This window comes from Aquarana catesbeiana, linkage group LG02 (genome assembly GCF_042186555.1).
Source record: "Aquarana catesbeiana isolate 2022-GZ linkage group LG02, ASM4218655v1, whole genome shotgun sequence".
Classification (NCBI taxonomy): Eukaryota; Metazoa; Chordata; class Amphibia; order Anura; family Ranidae; genus Aquarana; species Aquarana catesbeiana.
The window spans coordinates 795,728,653-795,754,503 of NC_133325.1; the positions used below are offsets into that span (position 1 = coordinate 795,728,653).

The following is a 25,851-nucleotide window of genomic DNA, read 5'->3' on the forward strand; positions in this document are numbered from 1 at the left end:
GCGGTGTCTACGATTTACATGTCAATCGCCGACAGCTGGCACCTGATGGTTAGATCGAGATGCATGCAGAGAAGCGCAGGAAGCCTCTGTAGTAAGTTCTCTCTCATGTCACACTGTTGCTGCTCCCCCCGGCAGCCCCTCCTCCTCTCTTCTCCTCTATGCCCATTGGCTTGTGACATCATCTGGGATAGACGAGAAGAGAGGAGGAGGGGCCGTTGGGGGGAGCAGCAGCAGTGTGACATGAGAGAGAACTTACTACAGAGGCTGTCTGCACTACTCTGCATGTGAAGAAAACAACAAGTGAACGCTGTGCCCTGATGTGTCCTGATGTACCCCATGTGTCCTGATGTTCCCTGATGTGCCCTGATGTGCCTTGAATGTACCCTGATGTGCCCTGAATGTACCCTGATGTGCCCTGAATGTACCCTGATGTGCCCTGAATGTACCCTGATGTGCTGTGTTCTGTTGCCCCGATGTGCGATGTACCCTGATGTGCTGTGCCCTGATGTGCTGTGCCCTGGGCCAGTCTGGATGAAGTCCAGGGCCACATTTTTGTCCCAGTCCAGCCCTGTGGAGAAGATGAGCCCCCACTTGGCATGCCTGAGCGGGCCCAATCTCAAAGGGACTTAGAGGAATCCAGGTTGCCAGAGAAACCACCTTTTGTGGGTTTTTTTGAAGGAGGATTGCCTGGATTTCCAAGACCTTGAAAACTCCCGACCAGGCCTGTAACTGTGTGCTTCCCTGGCACGATCAGAATTTTGTCTCCTTGGAAAGGAGTGCTTCTGGTTCTGTAAGCGTCGATCCTGAGGGAGGAAACCTGATTTACCACCCGTGGCCCGGGTTATGGCACTATCAAGCTTATTGCCAAAAAGAGAACTTCCCTCAAAGGGTATTTGGCACCAAGCTTTTTGGAAGCCGGATCCACCAACCATGGATGGAGCCATAAAGCACGACGAGCTGAAACAGCTGCCAACATAACCTGGGACATCAGGCGAATAACATCAATAGAAGCCTCCCCAAGATAGGCGGACGCCAGCCTGATCTCCTGGATAGGTGAACTCTTCGCCACTTCACTGGAGATACCTCTTATGCTGCGTACACACGGCCGGTTTAGCCATCGGAATAAACTCTGACGGTTTCTCCGACGGACTTCCATTCAAGCGGTCTTGCCTACACACAGTCAACCCAAAGTCCGACCGTCCAGGACGCGGTGACGTACAACACTTACGACGGGACTAGAAAAAGGAAGTTCAATAGCCAGTAGCCAATAGCTTCCGTCTCGTACTTGCTTCAGAGCATGCGTCTTTTTTTGGTCTGTCGGACCAGCATACAGACGATCGGTTTTCCAGATAGGAATTGGGTTCATCGGAAATATTTCGAACAAGTTCCATTTCTAAGTCCCTCAGATTTTTCCAAAAAAAAGTCCGATGAGGCCTACACACGATCGGTATATACGATGAAAAGCTTCCATCAGGCCTTTTCTGTCGGACATTCCGCTTGTGTGTACGCGGCTTTAGTGTCTCACCAACGCTGTCAGACCAGATTTCCATGGCTTTGGATACTGCGGCTACAGCGAGTACTGGTTTGCAAGCCATTCCTGTTGTCAGGTAAATCCTTTTCAGATCAGAGTCGATCCGTCTCTCCAAGGGATCTTTAAAAGAAATCGTATCTTCCAAGGGAAGAGTTACATATCTCACTAATCTTATAAGTGCTGCGTCCACCAACGGAGCTGATTCAAGGTGTTTAACCACTTCAATACCAGGCACTTAGACACCTTCCTGGCCAAGCCAATTTTAATCTGTCGCAATTTGAATGACAATTGCGCAGTCATACAACACTGTACCCAAACAAGTTTTTTATCATTTTGTTCCCACAAATAGAGCTTTCTTTTAGTGGTATTTGATCACCTCTGCGGTTTTTATTTTTTGCGCAACAAATAAAAAAAGACCAAAAATTTTGAAAAAAAAGTTTTTTTTTGTTTCTGTTAAAAATTTTTGCAAATAAGTACGTTTTCTTCTTCAATAATGGGCACTGATATGGCTGCACTGATGGGCACTGATATGGCTGCACTGACGGGCACTGATAGGGCAGCACTGATGGGCACCGATGAGGTGGCACTGATGAGATGGCACTGCAAGGCACTGATGATGGGCACTGATAGGTGGCACTGGTATGCAGCACTGATGGGCACTCATAGGTGGCACTGATGGGCACTTATGGGTGGCACTGATAGGTGGCATGGATGGGCACTGATAGGTGGGCACTGATGGGCAAGGATGGGCACTGATAGGTGGCACAGATGGACACCGATGGGTTGCATTGCTGGGCATCACTGATATATAATGGTGCCAATCAGTGCCCATTTGTGGGCACTGATTGGCACAGATTGGGTATAATTTGCACATGTGGATGGCCATGGGGTACATACCTGGCCATCCACATGGTGCCCTCTTCCCTGGTGGTCCTGGCGGCTTCCCTGGTGATCTAGTGTGGACATCCGAGGGGGGGTCTGCGCTGATAAACAATCAGGGCAGACCCCCCTGTCAGGAGAGCAGCCAATCGGCTCTCCTCTACTTGCGTCTGTCAGACGCGAGTGAGGAAAAGCTGATCAACGGCTTTTCCTATTGACATCATGATCAGCTGTGATTGGACATGGCTGATCACGTGGTAAAGAGCCTCCGCCAGAGGCTCTTTACCAAGAATGGTGTAGCGGTGTCTCAGACTGACACACCACTCCACCAATCGCCACAATGCGCTCCCCCAAGGGTGCGCGGCAGCTGTTATCCTGAAAGACATCATATGTGACGCCCAGTCAAGATAACTGAACCACTGCCCGGACGTCATTCTGCTATAGGCCAGGCGGGAAGTTGTTAACATCCTCTTCCTTAAAAGAATACAACTTCGGAACTTTTGATTGCATGGGCCTTTTTTAATCCATTTTGCTCCACTCAGAGATGATGCCACCCAGTTCAGAGAGAAAGGGAAAATATTTACGCTCCTTATTGAGCTGTTTGAAAAATTTTCTCTGCTTTGGAGAAGTAGCAGGGTCTTCCCAACTCAGAGCCTCTCTCCCAGCTTTCATCAAAGAGGGAACCAAAGCATATTCAAAGCCCAAACTTGGATCTTCTAGATCTGATGCACTGTCTGAGAGAGGAGCAGAAGGACGACTTGGCTGGGAGGAATTCCATGTCTCTTGGGCCAGATCTTCTCCTAATGTAGGGCGTAATGGCTCTGGTGGGGAATCGCGAGGCTGATGAGCCTCCCTCTCCTGTAGAGATTCTCTCACAACCCGCCTTACCATAGATTCAAGGCGCTGGTCTGCGCCATCCCTCTCATCTGCAGCTTTAGAAAAGCAGTGATCACAGAGAGATTTGTCAGCCGGAACAGGAGCCCTACACCCCAGCATGATTTTTCTGGCCTCTTGCTAGAGCGAGATGAGGGGGGGTGCGGAAGATCTCTACTATGCTGTTTGGATCTGGAAGGAGATCTATGATGGCTGGACCTGGAGGAAGATTGCCAGTGGTGCGACTTTGAAGACCCACTCCCTTTACGGGAACTACCGGTACTTTGTGGATCAGACCTAGAAGGGCTGTAAGAAAGGAAGCAGAAAAGAGGAGACAGGAATCAGCTGGTGCCCTTATCCCCTACTCCCCCCCCCAAACAGGCAGAAAGGTATATGCTACAAACATACCTGTTACAAGAGGGCTGGCCACCAGGAGGCAGTGAGGGATCCATGGTATCAGCAGGAAAACTGCAGGGATAAATAGGAGTCAGCTGCCAGGCAGAGAACCTACCCTCACCCCATAGAGCCAGTGCTTAGCTGGAATGCCACACCAGAGGCCCAGGGAAGTCACCGCAGAGCCCACGATAATTCCCAAGGCTCTGTAGGCTCTCACTGGGATTTAAAGGTGGCCCGAGTGACGTCACACCGCATCAGACACGAGACGCTTGCGAGCATGCGCGAACCAAGCCTCGGTTTCAGGTCCGCGCATGCGCAGAGAGAACGCCAATACCCAGAAGAGAGAGGGCGGCAGCTGGAAAGCAGGAAGAGCTGGCGCCATGCTCAGGAACTCCAGCAGAGGAAAAGATAAGAAAACAAGGTACATACAACATACAAACACTGCTGCCATGTATATAGATACGATCCTACCACTGCACCTACGATCACCTGGGCCGAGGGAACAGACACACACACCAGACTTTATAGCAGATAATGGCCGCCCGATAACAATAAGCAAACAGGCCGTGCGCACTCTGACGATCAAATATTCAAATCTTCAGCGCTACTCTGCATAACCACTCCATACCCTGCTTAACAGTCAGAGCCTATCGAAGGAAATTAAACTGGCGCTCGGCCGATCCTGATCACAGGGGAGTCTTCTTCAGGTAGAGAACTAACAACATGGTCCTACGGAGGAGGACAACAAAGGAACATGGATAGCAGCCTAGAGTAAAGATTTATGGGAGAGGTGTTCTATAGGGTAGTTATGGAGGTGGGGCTAATCCACACCTTGCTGCCATGGAGTCTGTAAAGAAATCACCATATTCCCATCAGTCCGCTACCTCCCAAAAACACCCAATCAAGAAAATTACTAATAAAACTAAAAGAACAACATATCCCACCACCAAAAAAGTTTTTCCATGCAGCAGGAAAGAAGGCAAGATCTTAAAAGCAAAAATAAGAAAGTCACAATGGAGACACAAGTGATGATGACCCCGCAGAAAAACCACACAAAGTGGAGAGAGAGCCTAAGAGCAATCCATAGGGAGCGCATGAATATACAAACCTCATGAAAACTATGATAATTCACAATAGGTAATAAATCAATCGCTTATATTCAGGATCTCAATAATAATATGGAGAATATTAGTTTTTATTGCTCTGCAGGAGACAATCTCTAAATATATATATTTATACACAGAACAGTTTGTCTGGATTGATCCATCTAATTGCAACAAGTTAACTCCGTTCAGGAGGCGTCTCCCATGTATTGTTCAGCTGGATGGATAAATCTATTTATAAATCCACAATACATGTGAAGGGTCTATTTTAGTCCTCTGTATGGGATTCATCTTCTGCCAGCTGCTCTCATCCAGACCTTTCCTCCTGTACTACAATCATCATCTGATTTGCTTTACATTTAACTTCTTATTTTCAGGGACCGGTGCTCTGTCTTTGAAAGTTCTACAATTGCAGCAGCTGAAATTGTTCTTTGATTAAGTAAATATTCTGATTATTGATATCCAGAGCATCTGAGCGATTGATTTATTATCTATTGTGAATTATTATAGTTGTTATGAGGTTTGTATATTCTTGCGCTCCCTATGGATTGCTCTCAGGATCTCCACTTTGTGTGTTTTTTTCTGCAGGATCATCACTTGTGTCTCCATTGTGACATTCTTATTATGATCTTGTATTCTTCCCGGCTGCATGGAGGAAGTTTTTTTGGTGGTGGGGTATGTGGTTCTCCGTTATTTTACTTTTGTTTGGGTGTTTTGGGAGGGAGGAGAGGACTGAGGGGAATACAGTGTTTTTCTTGTATTTGTTCTGGATGCATATTTTATACATTTTTCAATAAAAATATTTTTATATTTTTGGATCTGGTGACTCGGTAGGTTATAAATTAGTGTCTTTCCACTATTCTTTTCTTTTTATTGGCAGGAAGAGAAAAATCTGTTAACTCCTATCTAGTATTCCATCAGTATGTGCAGAGGGAAGGAGTCCGTCTCAGGAGTCCCCAACCTTTTTAGTACCCGACACCGACTTCAATCATCCCGACACCATGACTTCAATGTGTCACTTGTCATTGTAGCCATCAGATGAGAGCCCCTCCCCCCAGTACCAGTGCTGTACCCCCTGTCAGTGTATGGAGAGCCCCTCCCCCCAGTACCAGTGCTGTACCCCCTGTCAGTGTATGGAGAGCCCCTCCCCCCAGTACCAGTGCTGTACCCCCTGTCAGTGTATGGAGAGCCCCTCCCCCCAGTACCAGTGCTGTACCCCCTGTCAGTGTATGGAGAGCCCCCTCCCCCCAGTACCAGTGCTGTACCCCCTGTCAGTGTATGGAGAGCCCCTCCCCCCCAGTACCAGTGCTGTACCCCCTGTCAGTGTATGGAGAGCCCCTCCCCCCCAGTACCAGTGCTGTACCCCCTGTCAGTGTATGGAGAGCCTCCCCAGTACCAGTGCTGTACCCCCTGTCAGTGTATGGAGAGCCCCTCCCCCCAGTACCAGTGCTGTACCCCCTGTCAGTGTATGGAGAGCCCCTCCCCCCAGTACCAGTGCTGTACCCCCTGTCAGTGTATGGAGAGCCAGTCCCCCCCAGTACCAGTGCTGTACCCCCTGTCAGTGTATGGAGAGCCCCTCCCCCAGTACCAGTGCTGTACCCCCTGTCAGTGTATGGAGGGCCCTCCCCCCAGTACCAGTGCTGTACCCCCTGTCAGTGTATGGAGAGCCCCCTCCCCCCAGTACCAGTGCTGTACCCCCCTGTCAGTGTACGGAGAGCCCCCTCTCCCAGTACCAGTGCTATACCCCCTGTCAGTGTGATCAGTGTATGAGTAGCTTCCCCTCTCCCAGTACCAGTGCTGTACCCCCTGTCAGTGTATGGAGAGCCCCCTCCCCAGTACCAGTGCTGTACCCCCTGTCAGTGTATGGAGAGCCCCCTCCCCCACAGTACCAGTGCTGTACCCCCTGTCAGTGTATGGAGAGCCCCCTCCCCCAGTACCAGTGCTGTACCCCCTGTCAGTGTATGGAGAGCCCCCTCCCCCACAGTACCAGTGCTGTACCCCCTGTCAGTGTATGGAGAGCCCCTCCCCCCAGTACCAGTGCTGTACCTCCTGTCAGTGTATGGAGAGCCCCCTCCCCCCAGTACCAGTGCTGTACCCCCTGTCAGTGTATGTAGAGCCCCTCCCCCTCCCCCTCCCCCCCAGTACCAGTGCTGTACCCCCTGTCAGTGTATGGAGAGCCCCTCCCCCAGTACCAGTGCTGTACCCCCTGTCAGTGTATGGAGAGCCCCCTCCCCCACAGTACCAGTGCTGTACCCCCTGTCAGTGAATGGAGAGCCCCCTCCTTCAGTACCAGTGCTGTACCCCCTGTCAGTGAATGGAGAGCCCCCTCCCCCCCGTCAGTGTATGGAGAGCCCCTCCCCCCAGTACCAGTGCTGTACCCCCTGTCAGTGTATGGAGGGCCCCTCCCCCCAGTACCAGTGCTGTACCCCCTGTCAGTGTATGGAGAGCCCCTCCCCCCAGTACCAGTGCTGTACCCCCTGTCAGTGTATGAGGAGCTCCCCCAGTACCAGTGCTGTACCCCCTGTCAGTGTATGGAGAGCCCCCTCCCCCCAGTACCAGTGCTATACCCCCCTGTCAGTGTATGGAGAGCCCCCTCCCCCACAGTACCAGTGCTGTACCCCCTGTCAGTGTATGGAGAGCCCCCTCTCCCAGTACCAGTGCTGTACCCCCTGTCAGTGTGATCAGTGTATGAGGAGCTTCCCCTCCCCCCAGTACCAGTGCTTTACCCCCTGTCAGTGTATGGAGAGCCCCCTCCCCCAGTAGCAGTGCTGTACCCACTGTCAGTGTATGGAGAGCCCCCCCAGTACCAGTGCTGTACACCCTGTCAGTGTATGGAGAGCCCCCTCCCCCAGTAGCAGTGCTGTACCCCCTGTCAGTGTATGGAGAGCCCCTCCCCCCAGTACCAGTGCTGTACCCCCTGTCAGTGTATGGAGGGCCCCTCCCCCCAGTACCAGTGCTGTACCCCCTGTCAGTGTATGGAGAGCCCCTCCCCCCAGTACCAGTGCTGTACCCCCTGTCAGTGTATGGAGAGCCCCTCCCCCCAGTACCAGTGCTGTACCCCCTGTCAGTGTATGGAGAGCCCCTCCCCCCAGTACCAGTGCTGTACCCCCTGTCAGTGTATGGAGAGCCCCTCCCCCCAGTACCAGTGCTGTACCCCCTGTCAGTGTATGGAGAGCCCCTCCCCCCAGTACCAGTGCTGTACCCCCTGTCAGTGTATGGAGAGCCCCTCCCCCCAGTACCAGTGCTGTACCCCCTGTCAGTGTATGAGGAGCTCCCCCAGTACCAGTGCTGTACCCCCTGTCAGTGTGATCAGTGTATGAGGAGCTTCCCCTCCCCCCAGTACCAGTGCTTTACCCCCTGTCAGTGTATGGAGAGCCCCCTCCCCCAGTAGCAGTGCTGTACCCACTGTCAGTGTATGGAGAGCCCCCCCAGTACCAGTGCTGTACACCCTGTCAGTGCATGGAGAGCCCCCTCCCCCAGTAGCAGTGCTGTACCCCCTGTCAGTGTACGGAGAGAGCCCCCCCAGTACCAGTGCTGTACCCCCCTGTCAGTGTATGGAGAGCCCCCTCCCCCACAGTACCAGTGCTGTACCCCCTGTCAGTGTATGGAGAGCCCCTCCCCCCAGTACCAGTGCTGTACCCCCTGCCAGTGTGATCAGTGTATGGAGAGCCCCCTCCCCCCAGTACCAGTGCTGTACACCCTGTCAGTGTATGGAGAGCCCCCTCCCCCCAGTACCAGTGCTGTACCCCCTGTCAGTGTATAGAGAGCCCCCTCCCCCCAGTACCAGTGCTGTACCCCCTGTCAGTGTATGGAGAGCCCCCTCCCCCAGTACCAGTGCTGTACCCCCTGTCAGTGTATGGAGAGCCCCCTCCCCCCAGTACCAGTGCTGTACCCCCTGTCAGTGTATGGAGAGCCCCCTCCCCCCAGTACCAGTGCTGTACACCCTGTCAGTGTATGGAGAGCCCCCTCCCCCCAGTACCAGTGCTGTACCCCCTGTCAGTGTAATCAGTGCTATACCCCCAGTACCAGTGCTGTATCTCCATCCCCACCCCCTGCTCCCCCCCCATAGTAAACTGTGTTTGCTATGCTTCAGTTTGTGAATGAACAGGAAGCCGCTCAGCACAGAACACTTCCTATTCATTCTCTGTGCAGTGCAGCTTAGGCTGCAGAGGAAGGGATTGGGAATTGATATCCTCATTTCCTTTCTCTGTCTTTAAAAGTAAAGACATTAGAGGTTTGTTTAGACCCCTGAAATTTCACTAAAGCCCCCAACAGGGCTGTTAAAATAAAATCAAACAACCGAAAGAAAATGTAAAAAAAAAAATAGTTAAAAAAAAACCCTTCAAAAATAAAAAAAAAAGTTAAAAAGTTTGAAAACTAAAGATATATTAGGGGCTCATTCACGTGTGCTTTGCTCTCTGATGAGTGGTCAGTATTTGGATCACTCTTCAGAGAGCATTTGACAGGCGGAGGAGGTATATCACCTGCACAAAGTAATAAACCAGACAGGTGGACAGGAGATCAGAAAGGATAAGCCAGGTCTTCACGGCTCAGATAAAAACACTTAGCCCGGGTTCACACCTTTGCGAATTAGATATGCGTGTTTTGTGCGTGTTTTGTGCTTTTAACCATTTATTCGGCCGCTAGTGGGGGTTAAAAACGCCTCTAAAATGACAGTAAAGCACCGCTAAAAGTTCATTTCTTGAGCGCCACCCTTTGGGCCCCTTCTGCTAATTTCGCAGTCCCAATACAAATCACAGATCGCCGCCATTACTAGTAAAAAAAATGATAATAAAAATGCCATTAATCTATTCCCAATTTTGTAGACGCTATAACTTTTGTGCAAACCAATCAATATACGCTTATTGCGATTTTTTTACCAAAAATATATAGAATACATATCGGTCTAAACTCAGGGAGAATTTTTTTTTTAAAATATGGGGGATATTTATTATAGCAAAAAATATTGTTTTTTTTTTTTTTTTTCAAAATTGACGCTCTTTTTTGTTTATAGCGCAGAAAAAAAAAATCGCAGAGGTGATCAAATACCACCAAAGGAAAGCTCTATTTGTGGGAAAAAAAGGTGTTGTGGTAATTTCCCCAAAAAATCAAACAACAACCATAATATTAACCACTTAACAACCGGCCCATAGCCGAATGACGGCTGCAGGGCGGTTGCTTAACTCTGGGAGGACGTCATATGACGTCCTCTCAGAATTCCCCTCTCGCGCGCCCCCTGGGGCGCGCACCCGAACACATCCGTGACCGCCGGGTCCTGAGGATCCCGGTAAATGGCCGCTGATCGCGGCCATTTACCATGTGATCGCGCCGTCAAATGACGGCGCGATCACATGTAAACAGACCGGCGGCGTCTGATGACGCCGGTTCCTCTCCTCCCCTCCTGTGTACCGATCGGTACACTGTGGAGGAGAGGGGGATGGATGGATGGCTGCAGCGCTGTGGGCTGGTTGTGTAGTGCCCACAGCGCTGCACAGAGACATCCAGCCATCCATCCATCCATGCTCAGCCATCCCCACTACTCTGCAATACTCTGCTATGCCCCACCTTACTCTGCAATACCCCCACATTACTCTGCAATACCCCCACATTACTCTGCAATACCCCCACATTGCTCTGCAATACCCCACAATACTCTGCAATACCCCACATTGCTCTGCAATACCCCACAATACTCTGCAATACCCCACAGTACTCTGCAATACCCCGCAATACTCTGCAATACTCTGCAATACCCCACAATACTCTGCAATACCCCACAGTACTCTGCAATACCCCGCAATACTCTGCAATACTCTGCAATACCCCGCAATACTCTGCAATACCCCGCAGTACTCTGCAATACCCCGCAATACTCTGCAATACCCCGCAGTACTCTGCAATACCCCGCGGTACTCTGCAATACCCCGCAATACTCTGCAATACCCTGCAGTACTCTGCAATACCCCGCAATACTCTGCAATACCCTGCAGTACTCTGCAATACCCTGCAGTACACTGCAATACCCCGCAATACTCTGCAATACCCTGCAGTACACTGCAATACCCCGCAATACTCCGCAATACTCCGCAATACCCCGCAATACTCTGCAATACCCCGCAATACTCTGCAATACCCGCAATACTCTGCAATACCCCGCAATACTCTGCAATACCCCGTCGTACTCTGCAATACCCCGTCGTACTCTGCAATACCCCCCATACTCTGCAATACCCCGCCATACCCAGCCATACCCTGCCATGCTGAGCCATGCTCGGCTGTACTCGGCCTCTGTATGTGGCCAGGCTGTGGAAGTCTCACACATGTGGTATCGCCGTACTCAGGAGGAGTAGGAGAATCTATTTTGGGGTGTCATTTTTGGTATGTACATGCTATGTGTTAGAAATATTGTATAAATGGACAACTTTGTGTTAAAAAAAAAAAATACGTTTTAACCACTTCCCGCCCGCCGACTGTCATACAACGTCCTTGACTTTGTGCGGGGATATCTGAATAAAGCCTGCAGCTACAGGCATCATTCAGATATCAGCTTTTTCAGCCGGCGATTCCCTACACCATAAGAACGATCATAGCGGCTGTTCCACTGCTTGATCGTTCTTACGGGAGGCGAGAGGGGATGTCCCCCCTCCCGCCGCACTCCGCTGCTTCTACCGACTCACCGCTACGATCGAAGTCAGGATCGTTTTTTTTTTTTTTTTTTTTATTTCAGGCTTCCCAGCCTAGGGGTGAGATGTGGGGTCTTATTGACCCCATATCTCATTGTAAAGAGGACCTGTCATGCCATATTCCAATTACAAGGGATGTTTACATTCCTTGTAATAGGAATAAAAGTGGTCAAATTTTTTTTTTTGTAAAAAAGCATCAAACAAAAATAAATAAAGTAAAATGAACAATAAAAAAAAAAAAAAAAATTTAAAGCACCCCTGTCCCTGTGTGCTTGCATGCAGAAGCGAACGCATATGTAAGTCCCGCCCACATATGAAAACGGTGTTCAAACCACACATGTGAGGTATCACTGCGATCGGTAGAGCGAGCGCAAAAGTTTTGGCCCTAGACCTCCTCTGTAACTCAAAACATGTAACCAGTAAAAAATTTTAAAGCGTCGCCTATGGGGATTTTTGAGTAGCAAAGTTTGGCGCCATTCCACAAGCGCGTGCAATTTTGAAAGGTGACATGTTGGGTATCTATTTACTCGGCGTAACTTCATCTTTCACATTATGCAAAAACATTGGGCTAAATTTACTGTTTTGGTTTTTGTAAAGCACAAAACAGTTTTTTTTTCCAAAAAAAAGCGTTAAAAAAATTGCTGCGCAAATACCGTGTGAGATAAAAAGTTGCAACGACCGCCATTGTATTCTCTAGGGTCTTTGCTAAAAAAAACATATATAATGTTTTGGGGTTCTATGTAATTTTCTAGCTAATAAATGATGATTTTTACATGTAGGAGAGAAATGTCAGAATTGGCCTGGGCACTCCAGAATGCCTGAAGGTGCTCCCCTGCATGTTGGGCCTCTGTATGTGGCCACGCTGTGTAAAAGTCTCACACATGTGGTATTGCCATACTCGGGAGTAATAGCAGAATGTGTTTTGGGGTGTAATTTGTGGTATGCATATGTGGAGTGTAAGAAATAACCTGCTAATATGACAATTTTGTGGAAAAAAAAAAGTAAAAAAAAAAAAAAACTTGATTTGCAAAGAATTGTGGGAAAAAATGACAACTTCAAAAAACTCACCATGCATCTTTCTAAATACCTTGGAATGTCTTCTTTCCAAAAAGGGGTCATTTGGGGGGTATTTGTACTTTTCTGGCATGTTAGGGTCTCAAGAAATTAGATAGGCCGTCAGTACTTCAGGTGTGATCAATTTTCAGATATTCGCACCATAGCTTGTGGACGCTATAACTTTCACAAAGACCAAATAATATCCACCGATTTGGGTTATTTTTACCAAAGATATGTAGCGGTATAAATTTTGGCCAAAATATATGAAGAAAAATTACTAATTTGCAAAATTTTATAACAGAAATGAAGAAAAATTTATTTTTTTACAGAATTTTCGGTCTTTTTTCTTTTTTAGCGCAAAAAATAAAGAACCCAGTGGTGATTAAATACCACCAAAATAAAGCTCTATTTGTGTGAAAAAAAGGACAAAAATTTCATATGGGTACAGTGTTGCATGACTGAGTAATTGTCATTCAAAATGTGAGAGCACCAAAAGCTGAAAATTGGTCTGGTTAGGAAGGGGGTTTAAGTGCCCAGTGGTCAAGTGGTTAATATTATTTATATCACTACAAAACAAATGCCTTTGAAAATATTATAAAACAGTTGACCTGATTGGGCCCCACAGTTACCATAACCATGTCTCCATCCCTGTATGAGCATAAAAAAGCAAAAGAGAGGGGCAGTGGGACTTTAAATGAGGCATGGGTATGTCTTTGAGATGGTCTAGGATACCTTATATTATATTAACTATCACCACCCCATAAGGGGCTTTTTAGCTGTATAGCCATAGAGAATTGCTGATCAAGAAAATGCATAGACATCAGTTCATGAGTAATAATAATAATATAATGCATCATAATATACAATACATAAATCATGCACATTGAGGCATAATAAAAATAGTAATAATAATAGTAGTCATGTTGATAGAAACGTTGTTTATAAATGCTGTTTATAAAATATTGACATAATTGATACAGGCAATAGAATGGATATACAAAAAAGGTGAACAAGGTATTCCGGATAACAATGTTAGTAAAAATGGTATGCGATAGAATTCATAGATGAAACAAACTTGAAATGGCAACCCTGAGTGTAGACTCTACGCGTTTCATGGCGTTTAAAGCCAATCATCAGGAGTGGGATGCATCAAGAGATGACTAGAAAAATGAATAAAAAGATAAATAGATCATTGGAGTCTAGATTTAAATCATGCTTTCAGAGGTTATGGTAACTGTGGGGCCCAATCAGGTCAACTGTTTTATAATATGTTTATTTGGGTGGAAGACACCCGTTTCCCTCTCTGACCTGTCATGCCCCACCTCACCAACGCAACTACTCAATCTGGGCTTTTAGTCCCAAGAGCTAACTTTTACGCTGGCATCCGTTTTTTTATTTCCCCTTCATTTGGTCCATTCAGTAACCTACTTGTTTTTTGGATCACTGGTTATTTCATTTTAGTCTCTACCCTCTGCTAGTTCAGAGATACAGTCCATTCTTTATCTCTGCCCTTTGTTTGTTTCCATTGCCTGTTTGGTACGCCCCACCCACAGGGTGGGTGGTCCGCTTTGATTGATCTCTCTTCCCCCGGGGTTGCGATGCGCCCAGCTCCTTCTCAACCACCCATCCCCATTAGCGATGGAGGCGGGGTTGGATCTTGGCGCATCGGTGTCATGCCCAGCATGCCGCAGGTGCAGTGTCCACCCGACGCCGACCTGCATGATTATGCTCCCTCCATCTCACCTAGGCTTGATGGGCGGGGATGAACCACCGCTGAGATCTCTGTGCCTCAGTTGGTTGTCTGCCCCATCTATTCCATTGGCCAAATGTGATAGCATGACGTTGGCTGGGACACGCCCTCAGGCTGAGGATACAAAGGTCGGGATGAGCCGGCAGTTCATTCCACACATGTTCTCAGGAGGAGAGGATATATGGGTCTTCATCCACACCTCAGGTAATCAGGCTGTTTCTCTCTCCATTATTACCATCACACACCTATCTACATCACGCTTGATTTCTCTCTATACAGGTGTGCATTATTTATTTTATTTGTTTACGCCTTTTATCCAAATACCAATACATTGGCAACATGCTAGTATATATTATTTATATACATTTTTTGTTTGTTGGTTTTCACCACCCAGCTAGTTTTGGGGAAGGTGTCAGACATACACTCTAGTGCCAGTTTGGTTTTACACTCTACCTCCCTTAATTTATAACATTTGTTTATTTTTCCTTTTCTGACACACTCATCCCCACCTCTTTGTCATACATTTTTTTTTCCTCAATATCTTTATTTTATTTTATTTTTATTTATTATTATTTTTTTCCTTTTTCTATTTATTACAGAACTTTATCTGTGGCCCATACCTGTATGCCTCCTACCTTGGAAGTGTGTTTTAGCTGTCTGGCTCTCTCCTTGGCTGCTGTTCCTCTCCACCCCCTCTTCGATTCTCCAGCTCCCATGGAGTTCTTCGGTTTGGGGGTCAGCCTTGTGTGTCCTTGGCCTCAACCCCGGGGGAGACAGCTCTCTCAGGGCCACCTTCACTATTCCATAATTGGACTGTTGGGTTATGTATTGGGCTGTTGCCAAAAGGTAATGTGCATTTATATATATTCTAAAATACCTGCTTTGCCCTCTGAAAGCATGATTTAAATCTAGACTCCAATGATCTATTTATCTTTTTATTCATTTTTCTAGTCATCTCTTGATGCATCCCACTCCTGATGATTGGCTTTAAACGCCATGAAACGCGTAGAGTCTACACTCAGGGTTGCCATTTCAAGTTTGTTTCATCTATGAATTCTATCGCATACCATTTTTACTAACATTGTTATCCGGAATACCTTGTTCACCTTTTTTGTATATCCATTCTATTGCCTGTATCAATTATGTCAATATTTTATAAACAGCGTTTATAAACAACGTTTCTATCAACATGACTACTATTATTATTACTATTTTTATTATGCCTCAATGTGCATGATTTATGTATTGTATATTATGATGCATTATATTATTATTATTACTCATGAACTGATGTCTATGCATTTTCTTGATCAGCAATTCTCTATGGCTATACAGCTAAAAAGCCCCTTATGGGGTGGTGATAGTTAATATAATATAAGGTATCCTAGACCATCTCAAAGACATACCCATGCCTCATTTAAAGTCCCACTGCCCCTCTCTTTTGCTTTTTAATGCCTTTGAAAATACGTTTGGCATAACTCCATCAGTATCACCAGCAAAGCAGCTTCATTATTATCCCATTAACTGCTTCAGATCCGCGCTAAACGTAACCAGAAGATCGGTAATCATTTTTTTTTCTTCTCATGCTGACAGCGTGAGGAGAAAAAGAGCTGATCACCGGCTTCTGTTTGAAGAGACATCGGTCCCGAAGAGGAAGAGCCTCATATGTGCCCACTAGTACCGCCTGCCAGTGCCACGAATCAGTGCCCACAGTACATAAGTGCCAGCAATCAGTGCCACCTATCAGTGCCCACAAGTGCCACTTATCAATGCCCACCAGTGGTGCCACTCGTACTATCAGTGTGTCATCAGTGCCACCTAGCAGTTTTGTATTAAAAAAAAAGGTCTTTTTTAGTTTTTTTAACAAAAAAATAAAACACCACCAAAAGAAAGCTCTATTTGTGGGAAAAAAATTATAAAAATTTCAATTGGGTACAGTGCTGTATGACCGCGCAATTGTCGTTCAAAGAGTGACAGCGCTAAAAGCTGAAAAATGGTCTGGGCAGGAGGGGGGGTTAAGTGCCTGGTAAGCAAGGGGTTAAAGAAAATGAGAATTGTGTGCTGCATTTTGACATTTCATCAATTGTCGCGTCACGAATGTTAATTCTAGATTATGAATGGTAGTTTATAACACCGACCGCTTCCCGGTCATTCCTTGATTCCGATCATGTGTGTTTGAACTTTCGACTTTTGTGTGATTTCTGTACTGAGCATCCGAAAATCAGATGTTGAGTTCACATCCGAAAAAGAGAAAATCGGCTGTCGAAAGCACCGTACTAACGATCCGAAGATCCACAGAGAGCTTGTCTTATGAATTTTCCCTTCTGATTTTCGTATGATGTACGAGGCTTTAGGAGTCTCCTTCCTGCCGCAGCAATCTGACCCACATGTGGTGATCACTCCTCTCTATACAGGGGGTTCAAAAAGGAGATCATGTCCCCTACATGTATATATATATATATATCCAGGGCCTCTGCTCTCAAAAAATGAATACCTTTTGGGCTTTTGCAGTCTTTTCTAATAAAAAAAATGCAGACTTTAACATGCAGACTTTGTGTGCAAAAAAAATGATAAAATAGTCCCTGCAGGTAAGGGGTTAAAACAGTTTCCTCCTGTGATCAGAGAAATGTGAGATCACGTGATGTAACTCCCATCCCTCCCCCTCCCTGTACACTCCTCTCTATATATTTCCTATAAAGATATAACTAGATACATTGTAGCTGATCTAATACTGTGTACAGCCAATCAGAACACAGAGACATTGCTGTGACCGCGCCCACTACTGCACATGGCTCATGGGCGGGGACTGACATGTAGGGTGCTGATTGGTTGTGTGTATAAGAAGTGTCAGAGGAGAGACGATGGAGAGAGAGAGGAGATCGTATTGTGTGTTGGAGAACACCGGGGATCTGTACGGGGATGTGATGAGCGGGAAGCGGAGATGTGGGGTGAGAAGAGCGGGGAGTGTCCGGAGATTTCATCTCACACCGGAGAGAAAACACACCGGAGGAACCGACTGACATTCCCTGGAATTGTATATTTGCTGCCACCCCATGGAGGAAGAGGGAACTGCAATATGCTTTGACTGCCAGTCCTTGCTTTGTGTCCCCCCTGTGGAGGAGGTGGGAACTGCACTTATTTCCAGGGCTCCTCTGTTGTCGGATCGGTGAAGGTATTCTGGGATTTATCGGTGTTTCTGGTTTACAATCTTCCCCAAGAAATCTTATTGGTTGCTGTGGGGGAGGGGCAATTACTACAACTGAAACAAGAGAGGCAACCAATCGGCTTCCATCTTCAATATTCGCTATGGACACACGGATTCTCTTCCCTGCCAATCGGGAAGCGGGTCTGAGACCCGTTTTTCAAATTGGTTGAAAGGAGAAGCATTCCAATTGGCCTAGGAGGGGGAGGAGACACACAGCGGAAGCCGCTGTGATGCTGAGAAGGAGAGCGGGGGAGGGGGAAGTCCTGGGCTCCTGACCGGGGGGGTTTGTGGCCCCCCCCCCCCCAAAAAAAATTGCCGCCCCTGCAAATTACAATCTGATTGTACAATCTCCAGATAGATCTACTAACACCTCTGTACTGCAAGAGCTGGATGATGTAGTTATAGGTCCTCTGACATTTTATTATATATGAATTCTCCTCTCCGCCAAATCACTGCCCTCCTCTCCTCCATCACTGCTCTCCTCTCCTCCTCCATCACTGCTCTCCTCTCCTCCTCCATCACTGCTCTCCTCTCCTCCGCCATCACTGCTCTCCTCTCCTCCGCCATCACTGCTCTCCTCTCCTCCGCCATCACTGCCCTCCTCTCCTCCGCCATCACTGCCCTCCTCTCCTCCGCCATCACTGCCCTCCTCTCCTCCGCCATCACTGCCCTCCTCTCCTCCGCCATCTCTCCTCTCCTCCGCCATCACTCCTCTCCTCTCCTCCGCCATCACTGCCCTCCTCTCCTCCGCCATCACTGCCCTCCTCTCCTCCACCATCACTGCCCTCCTCTCCTCTCCCATAAATGCTCTCCTCTCCTCCGCCATCACTGCCCTCCTCTCCTCCACCATCACTGCCCTCCTCTCCTCTCCCATAAATGCTCTCCTCTCCTCCGCCATCACTGCCCTCCTCTCCTCCACCATCACTGCCCTCCTCTCCCATAAATGCTCTCCTCTCCCATAAATGCCCTCCTCTCCTCTCCCATAAATGCCCTCCTCTCCTCTCCCATAAATGCCCTCCTCTCCCATCACTGCCCTCCTCCTCTCCCATCACTGCCCTCCTCTCCTCCACCATCACTGCCCTCCTCTCCTCTCCTCCACCATCACTGCCCTCCTCTCCTCTCCTCCACCATCACTGCCCTCCTCTCCTCTCCTCCACCATCACTGCCCTTCTCTTCTCTGCTCTCCTCTCCTCTCCCCTCCCCTCCTCCACCATCACTGCTCTCCTCTCCTCTCCCCTCCTCCACCATCACTGCCCTCCTCTCCTCTCCCCTCCTCCACCATCACTGCCCTTCTCTCCTCTCCCCTCCTCCACCATCACTGCCCTTCTCTCCTCTCCCCTCCTCCACCATCACTGCCCTTCTCTCCTCTCCCCTCCTCCACCATCACTGCCCTTCTCTCCTCTCCCCTCCTCCACCATCACTGCCCTTCTCTCCTCTCCCCTCCTCCACCATCACTGCCCTTCTCTCCTCTCCCCTCCTCCACCATCACTGCCCTTCTCTCCTCTCCCCTCCTCCACCATCACTGCCCTTCTCTCCTCTCCCCTCCTCCACCATCACTGCCCTTCTCTCCTCTCCCCTCCTCCACCATCACTGCCCTTCTCTCCTCTCCCCTCCTCCACCATCACTGCCCTCCTCTCCTCTCCCCTCCTCCACCATCACTGCCCTCCTCTCCTCTCCTCTCCCCCACCATCACTGCCCTTCTCTCCTCTCCCCTCCTCTCCTCCACCATCACTGCCCTTCTCTCCTCCTCCTCTCCTCCACCATCACTGCCCTTCTCTCCTCCTCCTCTCCTCCACCATCACTGCCCTTCTCTCCTCCTCCTCTCCTCCACCATCACCACCATATATACACACAATCGGTCCTACAATCAGTCCTACTTCCATCCGACTTGAATGAACAGGATATTACTTTGATCCGACTTTGATAACCTGACTTTTCCTGTGACACATGTCAGATCGTTTGTTGTACCGCTGTGATCCCGATCTAAATCTGTGATCGGCCGGCCATACACGGGTCACATTTCCAAAGAATTTTCTTTTAGAAAATCTTATCTAAGAATTTCCATTCGCATTTCGCACCATTAGTGGAGCTGCAGCAACAGATGATTTTAGTGCGGCCATCAAATTCAAGGAATTGGACATGCTGAAAATTTTTAGAAAAATGAACGATTTTCTAATCAATGATGGGAGAATCGATCGAGAAATGTAATCGAAAAAGAAATGTGCAAGAAAAGAAAATAACGGGAAAGAACAGGAGGTGAAATGGAAGACTCAGTTGGTCGAATTTCGAATCAATGGTGGTGCCATCCGGTCACAAAAGCACAAATCTTCTGATTTTAAAAGAAAATTCTTTCAAAATTTGATCGTGTATGGCCAGCCTGAGGCTGGGTTCACACTGGTGCGACACGACAGCCGTCCTACTTTGGATCCGACTTTGCCCTGCGACATAAAGCCGGCATGTGTCCGACTTTCAATGAACGGGGATCCGACTTGGATCCCCGCCAATGCCCGGCATTGTTTGGTATTAGGGGGAACTCCGCGCCAAATTTTAAATAAAAAACCGGCATGGGTTCCCCCTCCAAGAGCATACCAGGCCCTTGGGTCTGGTATGGACCTTGAGGGGAACCCCCTACGCCGAAAAAACGGCATGGGGGGTCGCCCCCAATCCATACCAGACCCTTATCCGAGCACGCAGCCCGGCCGGACAGGAATGGGGGTGGGGACGAGCGAGCGCCCCCCCTCCTGAACCGTACCAGGCCGCATGCCCTCAACATGGGGGGTGGTGCCTTGGGGGAGGGGGCGCGCTGCGGCACCCCCACCCCAAAGCACCTTGTCCCCATGTTGATGAGGACAAGAGCCTCTTCCCGACAACCCTGGCCGTTGGTTGTCGGGGGCTTATCGGAATCCGGGAGCCCCCTTTAATAAGGGGGCCCCCAGATCCCGGCCCCCCACCCTATGTGAATGAGTATGGGGTACATTGTACCCCTACCCATTCACCTAGGGAAAAAGTGTCAATTAAAAAAAAACACTACACAGATTTTTAAAGTAATTTATTAGACAGCTCCGGGGGTCTTCTTCCGACTTCAGGGGTCTCTCCGGTTTTTCTCCGCGCTCTCCGGGTCTTCTGCCGGGCTCCTCTGCTATTTTCTGCTCTTTTGCTATAGCGGAGGAGCCCGGTCTGCTGCCTTCTTCTCTTCAGGGGTCTCTCCGGTTCTTCTCCACGCTCTCCGGACCTTCTGCCGGGCTCCTCCGCTCTCTTCTGCTCTTTTGCTATAGCGAAGGAGCCCGGTCTTCAATCCTCTGCCTTCTGCCTTCTGCCTTCTGCTCTCTTCTCCTGATGTTGACACGACGCTCTCTGGGGCTGGAATGCACTCTGAGCGCTCCGCTCTGACTTATATAGGTGGTGACCACGCCCCCTTATGCCGTCACAGTCCCTGGGCATGCTGGGACTGTGACATTTTAGGGGGCGTGGTCATCACCCGATGACCACGCCCCCTTATGCCGTCATAGTCCCAGCATGCCCAGGGACTGTGACGGCATAAGGGGGCGTGGTCACCACCTATTTAAGTCAGAGCGGAGCGCTCAGAGTGCATTCCAGCCCCAGAGAGCGTCGTGTCAACATCAGGAGAAGAGAGCAGAAGGCAGAAGATTGAAGACCGGGCTCCTTCGCTATAGCAAAAGAGCGGCAAAAGAGCAGAAGAGAACGGAGGAGCCGGGCAGAAGGTCCGGAGAGACCCCCGAAGAGAAGAAGGCAGCAGACCGGGCTCCTCCGCTATAGCAAAAGAGCAGAAAATAGCGGAGGAGCCCGGCAGAAGACCCGGAGAGCGCGGAGAAGAACCGGAGAGACCCCCGAAGTCGGAAGAAGACCCCCGGAGCTGTCTAATAAATTACTTTAAAAATCTGTGTAGTGTTTTTTTTTAATTGACACTTTTTCCCTAGGTGAATGGGTAGGGGTACGATGTACCCCATACTCATTCACATAGGGTGGGGGGCCGGGATCTGGGGGCCCCCTTATTAAAGGGGGCTCCCAGATTCCGATAAGCCCCCGCCCGCAGACCCCGACAACCAACGGCCAGGGTTGTTGGGAAGAGTCCCTTGTCCTCATCAACATGAGGACAAGGTGCTTTGGGGTGGGGGGGCCGCAGCACACCCCCTCCCCCAAGGCACCACCCCCCATGTTGAGGGCATGCGGCCTGGTACGGTTCAGGAGGGGGGGGGCGCTCGCTCGTCCCCACCCCCATTCCTGTCCGGCCGGGCTGCGTGCTCGGATAAGGGTCTGGTATGGATTGGGGGTGACCCCCCCACGCCGTTTTTTCGGCGTAGGGGGTTCCCCTCAAGGTCCATACCAGACCCAAGGGCCTGGTATGCTCTTGGAGGGGGAACCCATGCCGGTTTTTTATTTAAAATTTGGCGCGGAGTTCCCCCTCAAGAACATCTGAGCACAAGTCGCGTGCCGAAGTCGGATCATGCAAGACGGCAATCCGACTTTGATCCGACTTCATTGATAGTCAATAGGCTGAAGTAGGATCAAAGTCGGACCAAAGTAGTACAGGGAGCATTTCTAAAGTCGGAACGACTTGTGTCGGACCAGTTAGGACGGCTCCCATAGGGAAACATTAAATTTCACACGTCATGCGACATGAGCTCCCAATGTCGGAGCGTTTGTCGGACCAGTGTGAGCCTTTGCTGAGATAATCCATCCACCTCACAGGTGGGGCACATCAAGATGCTGGTTAGACAGAATGATTATTGCACAGGTGTGCCTTAGGCTGTCTACAATAAAAGGCCCCTCTGAAATGTGCAGCTTTACTGTATTGGGGGTCCGAAAACCAGTCAGTATCTGATGTGATCACCATTTACCCCACACAGTGCAGAACATCTCCTTCCCATAGTTATCAGGTTGTTGATTGTGGAATGTTGGTCCTCAATGGTTGTGCCAAATTACTGGATATTGTCAGGAACTGGAAACTGCTGATCATTTACACCAATCCAGAGCATCCCAAACATGTCATTTCCCCCCCCCCTCCCCTACACACATCTCTGCACCCCCTCCCCCCTACACACATCTCTCTGCACCCCCTCCCCCCTACACACATCTCTGCACCCCCCTCCCCCCTACACACATCTCTGCACCCCCCTCCCCCTACACACATCTCTGCACCCCCCTCCCCCCCTACACACATCTCTGCACCCCCCTCCCCCCCTACACACATCTCTGCACCCCCCTCCCACTCACCTCCATACACAGGAGAAATGGATGGACAGATCATGTCTCGGTGGGTCGGTGATGTACTCGGTGTCCGGGCTGTACACTGATCTCTGCACTCACTGCTCAACTATTCCTGAGAGTGATCACCAAATAATGTAATACATGGAAAATACATCAATGGAATGTCACCAAAGACCGGGTCTGCTTCTCCTATAAATAGTGACTCTGAAATGTGAAGAACTCCTCCCAGTGGCACTCCGCCAACACAATACAATAACATACTTCTGTTTAACCTGCCAAACTGGTAAATTCTCCCTGATAAGCTGTACAGACATTCCCTTCTATACACCTGACTTTTATCCCTTCATGTACAGCACCGTACAAATCTCTTCTATTCTACTATCCCATCCCCCTATAGATCATATTCTGTAATATGGAACCCCAAATATCCCCCACATACTACTGACACCTTGTACTGCGCTACACTGTGTGTGAGTGTTATCAGTGTATATGGTGACAGGTAGGTCGGTGTATGATTAGTGTATATGGTGACAGGTAGGTCGGGGTGTGATTAGTGTATATGGTGACAGGTAGGTCGGGGTGTGATTAGTGTATATGGTGACAGGTAGGTCGGGGTGTGATTAGTGTATATGGTGACAGGTAGGTCGGTGTGTGATTAGTGTATATGGTGACAGGTAGGTCGGGGTGTGATTAGTGTATATGGTGACAGGTAGGTCGGTGTATGATTAGTGTATATGGTGACAGGTAGGTCGGTGTATGATTAGTGTATATGGTGACAGGTAGGTCGGTGTATGATTAGTGTATATGGTGACAGGTAGGTCGGTGTATGATTAGTGTATATGGTGACAGGTAGGTCGGTGTATGATTAGTGTATATGGTGACAGGTAGGTCAGTGTATGATTAGTGTATATGGTGACAGGTAGGTCGGTGTGTGATTAGTGTATATGGTGACAGGTAGGTCGGTGTGTGATTAGTGTATATGGTGACAGGTAGGTCGGTGTGTGATTAGTGTTTATGGTGACAGGTAGGTCGGTGTATGATTAGTGTATATGGTGACAGGTAGGTCGGTGTATGATTAGTGTATATGGTGACAGGTAGGTCAGTGTATGATTAGTGTATATGGTGACAGGTAGGTCGGTGTGTGATTAGTGTATATGGTGACAGGTAGGTCGGGGTGTGATTAGTGTATATGATGACAGGTAGGTCGGGGTGTGATTAGTGTATATGGTGACAGGTAGGTCGGTGTATGATTAGTGTATATGGTGACAGGTAGGTCGGTGTGTGATTAGTGTATATGGTGACAGGTAGGTCGGTGTGTGATTAGTGTTTATGGTGACAGGTAGGTCGGGGTGTGATTAGTGTATATGGTGACAGGTAGGTCGGTGTATGATTAGTGTATATGGTGACAGGTAGGTCGGTGTGTGATTAGTGTATATGGTGACAGGTAGGTCGGGGTGTGATTAATGTATATGGTGACAGGTAGGTCGGTGTATGATTAGTGTATATGGTGACAGGTAGGTCGGTGTGTGATTAGTGTATATGGTGACAGGTAGGTCGGTGTGTGATTAGTGTATATGGTGACAGGTAGGTCGGTGTGTGATTAGTGTATATGGTGACAGGTCGGGGTGTGATTAGTGTTTATGGTGACAGGTAGGTCGGTGTGTGATTAGTGTATATGGTGACAGGTCGGGGTGTGATTAGTTTATGGTGACAGGTAGGTCGGTGTGTGATTAGTGTATATGGTGACAGGTAGGTCGGTGTGTGATTAGTGTATATGGTGACAGGTAGGTCGGTGTGTGATTAGTGTATATGGTGACAGGTAGGTCGGTGTGTGATTAGTGTATATGGTGACAGGTAGGTCGGTGTATGATTAGTGTATATGGTGACAGGTAGGTCGGTGTGTGATTAGTGTATATGGTGTGACGGTATGCGAGGTGATATAGGGGATAATGGCTACATTTCACCTCGCATTCTTTCTGTTGTAAGGGATTGAACCGGAATCTGGCCGGGTTTTTCCAGCCTCTGTGACAGGCTGGGTTCTGGTCCGGATGTTCTGGTCCACTTGAGCCCACACTCAGGTGGACTTTAACTGCTTCAGCCTCAGAAGAATTTACCCCCTTCCTGACCAGAGCGTTTTTTTGCGATTCGGCACTGCGTCGCTCTGACAATTGCACGGTCGTGCGACGTGGCTCCCAAACAAAATTGACGTCCTTTTTTCCCACAAATAGAGCTTTCTTTTGGTGGTATTTGATCACCTCTGCGATTTTTATTTTTTGCGCTATAAACAAAATAAGAGCGACAGTTATGAAAAAAACGCATTATTTTTTACATTTTGCTATAATAAATATCCCCCAAAAATATATAAAAAATTTTTTTCCCTCAGTTTAGGCCGATATGTATTCTTCTATATATTTTTGGTAAAAAAAAATCGCAATAAGCATTTATTGATTGGTTTGCGCAAAAGTTATAGCGTTTACTAAATAGGGGATAGTTTTATGGCATTTTTATCAATAATTTTTTTTTTACTAGTAATGGCGGCGATCAGCGTTTTTTTTTTTTTTTTTTTTTTTTTTTATTGTGACTGCGACGTTATGGCAAACATGTCGGACATTTTTGACACATTTTTGGGACCATTGTCATTTATACAGCGATCACTGCGATTAATATTGCACTGATTACTGTGTAAATGACACTGGCAGTGAAGGTGTTAACCCCTCCCCCTAGTGGTTAAGTATGTCCTAGGGGAGTGATTACTAACTGTAGGGGGATGGGCTAGCAGTGTCATTACTCTGATCACAGCTCCAGATGACAGGGAGCAGAGATCAGTGACACTTGTCACTAGGCAGAACGGGGAGATGCTGTTTACATTAGCATCTCCCCGTTCTTCCTCTCCGTGAGGCGATCACGGGCATCCCCGTGGCGATCGAGTCTGCGGGACCTGACTTACGGAGCTCCCGGCCGGAGCGCATGCAATGCCATGGTGGGGAATTCAAATGGACGTACAGGTACGCCCATTTGCCCAGCCGTGCCATTCTGCCGACGTACATCGGCGTGCGCCAGTCGGGAAGCGGTTAAATAACCAGGAAGAGAGCTCAACATGTCGCTCTGGTTTTAATACTCAGGAAGGAACCTGAGTGAGAGGAGCT

At 48.5% G+C, this 25,851-nt stretch overlaps 1 protein-coding gene across 2 annotated transcripts in view; it reads right to left on the reverse strand.

Annotated features, from left to right (window-relative positions):
• The window catches only part of LOC141129444 (uncharacterized), an 82,460-nt gene that overhangs the window by 47,749 nt on the left and 8,860 nt on the right, over positions 1–25,851 (reverse strand). The window contains exon 1 of one of the 2 annotated variants that reach the window (XM_073617480.1): positions 22,712–22,865. The exons of the other annotated variant lie outside the window; for it this stretch is intronic. Within the exon in view, the coding sequence (XP_073473581.1) occupies positions 22,712–22,745 (34 nt within the window). The 5' untranslated portion in view covers positions 22,746–22,865. Of the gene's footprint in view, positions 1–22,711; positions 22,866–25,851 lie in introns of those variants that run through there. 2 annotated transcript variants of the gene reach the window in all.